At 48.0% G+C, this 6,080-nt stretch overlaps 1 protein-coding gene across 1 annotated transcript; it reads left to right on the plus strand.

The window, feature by feature from the left end:
- LOC107606800 (uncharacterized mitochondrial protein AtMg00860-like) lies at window positions 2,499-2,996 on the plus strand. The gene has a single exon (XM_016308819.1). The coding sequence runs from the start codon at window positions 2,499-2,501 to the stop codon at window positions 2,994-2,996; it is 498 nt and encodes a 165-aa protein (XP_016164305.1).

Here is a 6,080-nt window from a genome sequence, read left to right on the forward strand (position 1 = left end):
TCCTTCTGAACCTCTGCTTTCCTATTGCCTTCTTCCAATCATTCATACTCCTTTCCATGGCAAGCTTTATGTTGGGAATCACCGTTGTCAATGGCTACTTCCCGTCCTCTCAGTGAAAATGTTCAAAATGCGCTGTCACCGCACGGCTAATCATCTGTCGGTTCTCGATCATGTTGGAATAGGATCCATTGATCCTTTTGCGTCTGTCACTACGCCCAACACTCGCGAGTTTGAAGCTCGTCACAGTCATCCTTTCCCAGATCCTACTCGGAATACCACAGACAAGGTTTAGACTTTCCGAATCTCAGGAATGGCCGCCAATAATTCTAGCATATACCACGAAGGTTCTAATCTTAGATTAGAAACCCAAGAGATACACATTCAAGCTTGTTTGCATGTAGAACGGAAGTGGTTGTCAGGCACGCGTTCATAGGTGAGAATGGTGATGAGTGTCACATAATCATCACATTTATCATGTTCTTGAGTGCGAATGAATATCTTGGAGAAGAAATAGACTTGAGTTGAATAGAAAAACAATAGTACTTTTCATTAATCCATGAGGAACAGCAGAGCTCCACACCTTAATCTATGGTGTATAGAAACTCTACCGTTGAAAATACATAAGAACAAAAGGGTCTAGGCATGGCCGTGAGGCCAGCCCCTAAACGTAAAAAGGTCTATCAAAGTATGATCAAGTGTGATCAAGTGTGTAAAATACAATAGCAAAAAGGTCCTATTTGTAGAAAACTAGTAACCTAGGGTTTACAGAAATGAGTAAATGATGCAGAATCCACTTCCGGGCCCACTTGGTATGTGCTTGGGCTGAGCATTGAAGCTTTCACGTGTAGAGACTTTTCTTGGAGTTAAACGCCAGGTTTTGTGCCAGTTTGGGCGTTTAACTCCAGCTTTTATGCCAGTTATGGCGTTTTGACGCCAGAATTTCTATGCTGACTTGGAACGCCGATTTGGGCCATCAAATATCGGGCAAAGTATGGACTATTATATATTGCTGGAAAGCCCAGAATGTCTACTTTCCAATGCAATTGAGAAAGCGCGCCAATTGGGCTTTTGTAGCTCTAGAAAATCCACTTCGAGTGCAGGGAGGTCAGAATCCAACAGCATCTGCAGTCCTTTTTCAGCCTCTGAATCAGATTTTTGCTCAGGTCCCTCAATTTCAGCCAGAAAATACCTGAAATCACAGAAAAACACGCAAACTCATATTAAAGTCCAGAAATGTGATTTTTATTTAAAAACTAATAAGAATATAATAAAAACTAACTAAAATATACTAAAAACATACTAAAAATAATGCCAAAAAGCGTATAAATTATCCGCTCATCAGTTACCCAGAGACAGGATGAGTCCACGAGAAAATGCCTTGAATGGTTCAACGACGAGTGCTTGACTGTCGACGGACTCACAGACTCAGTCGCAAGCCTTGCCTAACTAACGGACTCATGAATGAAGATTTCCGGAAACACCTCACCCCCAGACCGATGTGGACCATGCACAAGATCCAGAGCATCGCAAAGGAGTACATAAACGACGAAGAGGTAAGCCAAGTCGTAGCCGCCAATAAACGACAGCACGACAATACACAGCACAGCAACACAACACCTCGCCATAACCCACCACCAAGAGAAAACCAGAAAGAATATCCCAAACCAGCAAACATAAACCGACCCCTAGAGTCGGAAAATTCTCTAACTACACACCCTTGATAGCCCCGATCACCAAGATATACCACCAAATAGCATACCGATGTATCCTCCTGAAGGCCCGACAACTCAAAGAAAGAACGGGCGGTAACAAAACCCTATACTGTGACTACCACCAAGGATACGAGCACAGGACACAAGACTGTTTTGACTTAAAAGACACTCTCAAACATGCTATACGATCTTAAGGAAGATCTCTCACGCCTCCTAAGACAGAGCAGAGACTTATTCGCATTCACGTCTGCCGACATGTCAAGAACAGATCCCGACCTAATATCCCACCGACTAGCCGTAGATCCCAAGGCCAAGCCTGTGACACAAAGGAGACGAAAAATGTCCCCCGACCGAGTAGTTGAGGTCAAAAAACAGGTTAAAGCCCTCCTCGAAGCGGGCTTTATCAAGGAGCTACCCTATGCGACTTGGCTGGCTAACGTCGTGCTAGTAAAAAAAGCTAATGGGAAGTGGCGGATGTGCGTCGACTACACAAACTTAAACAAAGCCTGTCCAAAAGATGCCGTCCCCCTGCCAAATATCGACGGGCTGGTAGACGCTGCATCCAGTCACCAATATCTCAGCTTTATGGACGCCTACTTCGAGTACAACCAGATACCTATGCACCGACCCGATGAGGAGAAAATGGCCTTCATCGCCCCCGACGGCACGTACTGCTACACAGTCATGCCCTTCGGCCTGAAAAATGCCGGAGCCACTTACTAAAGGCTCATCAACAAGATATTTTAAGGCCTATCCAGGACCAAGTTGGAAGTCTACATAGATGACATGCTTGCCAAGACCGAATCCGGCGAGCAACTCATCGGCGACATTGAGCTTGTAATGAACACCTTGAGGAGGCACCAAATGTACCTCAACCCGACAAAATGTGCCTTCGGAATGGAAGTAGGAAAGTTCCTCGGCTTCATGATCATGCAACGTGGGGTAGAGGCAAATCCCGAAATGTGTAGAGCGGTCCTCGAAATGGCAAATCTGAAAAACCTCAAGGACATCCAGAAACTTACCGGCCGACTAACCGCATTATCCCGTTTTCTCGGCGCGTCGGCCCAAAAGGCAATCCCTTTCTTCAAACTTATGAAGAAAGGAACCCCCTTCAAGTGGGAAGCAGAATGTGAGGAGGCATTCCAACATTTCAAGAAAGTCCTAGCGGAACCCCTGGTCCTCGCTAAACCCCAAACAGGAGAGATCATTTACCTATACCTATCTATAACAGAAGAAGTACTCGCAGCAGTGCTTATCCGAGAAGACGAGAACAAGGCCCACTAACCCATCTATTTCATAAGCAAAGTCCTACAAGACACGGAATCATGCTACTCGCACCTCGAGAAACTCGCCTTCGCACTCCTCACGGCCATCCGATGTCTCCGACAATACTTCCAGGCCCACCCCCTTACGTTCCGAACCGACCAAGAGGTCAGGCAAGTCCTACAAAAGCCCGACCTAGCAGGGAGAATGTTAGCATGGTCCATCGAACAGTCCCAATTCTAAATAAAGTTCAAACCTCGGAACGCGATCAAAGCACAGGCCATGGCAGACTTCATCGTCGAGATGACTCCAGGAACCCCCAACTTCAAAACGACGTAGACGGCTCATCTAACACCACTTACGGCAGAGCCGGATCGTGATGGAGCTATCCGTTCGATACGAATTTCCGATCTCCAACAACCAAGCAGAGTACGAGGCCCTACTGGCTGGACTAACGCTAGCCAAGAAAGTCGGGACCAAGGTTTTGGAAGTTTGCAGCGACTCCCAGGTAGTCAGCTCCCAAATCAATGGAGACTACCAAACAAGAGACCCCCTCCGTCAGCAATATCTAACTAAAGTAAAAGAGTTAATAATGGACTTCGACCAAGTAACCATCCAACATGTCCCCAAGGAACGAAACGCAAGGGCGAATTTACTCTCAAAACTGGCTAGCACCAAACCAGGGCAAGGAAGCCGATCGCTAATACAAGAAGTCGTCAGGACACCATCGGTCTCGACCCCAACCAACACCGGCCTCCCAATTTCCAGCCAGGGTTCATGGACCTCCCCTATCCTACAATACCTCTTTTCACGGAGCACTGCCGGGAGATACCAAAGAGGCAATACGGATAAAAAGGGAAGCCGCTAACTACACCGTGGTATCGGGACAGTTGTACAAACGAGGATTCTCGCAGCTCCCTGCCTAAATGTATCGAGCCCGGGGACACGGAATACATACTCCGCAAAGTCCACGAAGGCTACTGCGGTCATCACGTCGGAGGCAAAACCTTGGCCCAGAAAATCATCCGAGCTGGATACTTGTGGCCCTCAACCATCAAAGACTCCATACAGACAGTCAAAATCTGCGACAAGTGCCAAAAGCACTCCGACTTCCATAAAGACGCCCCGCACCAGCTTAGCACCATAACGGCAGATCGGCCATTCGGAACTTGGGACGTCGACCTCGTCGACCCCTTCCCGACAGCCCCTGGGTAACTCCGATAGATCATAGTTGCAGTTGACTACTATACCAAATGGATCGAGGTCGAACCCTTGGCCTTTATCACGGAAGCTCAGTTTCGAAAGTTCCTCTGGAGACATATAATAACCCGATTCAGTATCCCAGAAGTCGTAATCTCGGACAACGAGACCCAATTCACCGATAAGAAGTTCAGGGAATTCCTAGAAGGACTTCACATATCCCAACGCTTTAGCTCGGTAGAACACCCCCAGACAAATGGGCAAGCGGAGTCAGCAAACAAAATAATAGTCAAAGAACTCAAGAAATGGCTCGACGAAGCCAAAGGACTCTGGACCGACGAGCTTGGATCGGTCCTCTGGTCATATCGGACCACCCCCAGAGCTCCACGGGAGAAACCCCTTTCCGTCTGACATACCGGGTAGAAGCCATCATCCCCGTCGAAGTGGGGGACCCCAGCCCCAGAAGAACCATTGGAGGCAACGAAGAAGACGCAGACCGACACCTCACGGGTGAGGTAAGATCCATAGCCCACATGCGAGAGCTAGCTTTAAAACAAAAAATCAAGATAAGGTACAATAACGGCGTGATACGGAGAGATTTCTCACCCGATGACCTCGTCTAACGACGAAACAACATCGGATCTCCCACGCCCGGGGAAGGGAAGCTCACCCCCAACTGGAAAGGTTCATACCGAGTCAAAGGAGTAATCGGGAAAGGAGCCTACAAGCTCGAGTGACTCGACAGAACCGAAATTACGAGAACCTGGAATACCGCCAACTTACGACGGTATTACGCGTAGGCACACCCCTTACCTTTAAAAGCTATGTCTTTTACTTGCATTATTTTATTTTTCTTGTCAATTGTTTTTGGGTACTCTTTTCCCCCGAGGGTTTTAACGAGGCCCAACTTAATAAAATTCCATTTAAAATCATATACTTGCCTCGCATCTCTAAATGGCATAAACACGCGGCCACCACTGGGAGACTGATCATCCCCAGGGCCTAATAAACGGATATCCACGAAATAACGTCTACACGACCCTACGACGGTCTGTCCCTCCCAAATAGACCGAGAACGCACATAGAGTCACAATACACGGCTCAAACGATACTTAAAACCAAACATGTCAAAAATACGGCCTAAACAGGCCTAAAACAAGTCAAATCCAGAGTCATAACTTACGGCCACACGGCCAAAATATCAACAAAATTACAAAAGTTCTCAGAACATAATCAAAAGAAAACAGAAGCCTACTCGAGGTCAACGATCTGGCCATCCCGGACAGTCTTGAACGCCTCCATCACGGACACATCCGCACCCGGCGCAAGGACCAAAGCCTGGGCCCTCATCGTCTCCTCGGTAGCAGCAATGGCACCCTTCACATCCGCCAGAAACTCCACCTTTTCCTTATTCAGACCCTCTGTCTCGACCTCCATAGCTGCAACCTTAGCCTTCAAAACATTTACCTCATCAAGAAGCACAGCAGCCTGGGACTCGGCATCGGAAGCTCGCTTTTGCTCCACCCCCAGCTGAGACAGCAGGGAAGTCTCGACCTCGGAGAGATGGAGAATCTCAGCCCCAGCTTCCTCCGACGATTTGACTGCCCTCTCCCTCGCCTCCTCTGAGAGCTGCGCAGTTTCTTATCCAGAAGGCCAACCTGGGCCATCACAGGTTCGGCCTTCCGAACAATCTCCGTAGAACAAAGGAGAGAACGGTACACTGACTTGGCCTGAAAAGCCATGTCACAATCACCAAAAAAGGCCTCAGTACCAGGCATCAAATGCTGATCAATAAAAGCCGACGCGTCGAAGAGCCGATCCATCACGGAAGGAACCTCACCCTCTCCTCCAGATTCTCACTACTGACCTCCTCAGGCCTCTTTCGCTTCTAAGAGGCCTCGGTAG

The sequence above is a fragment of the Arachis ipaensis genome, chromosome B07 (genome assembly GCF_000816755.2).
Source record: "Arachis ipaensis cultivar K30076 chromosome B07, Araip1.1, whole genome shotgun sequence".
Lineage (NCBI taxonomy): Eukaryota > Viridiplantae > Streptophyta > Magnoliopsida > Fabales > Fabaceae > Arachis > Arachis ipaensis.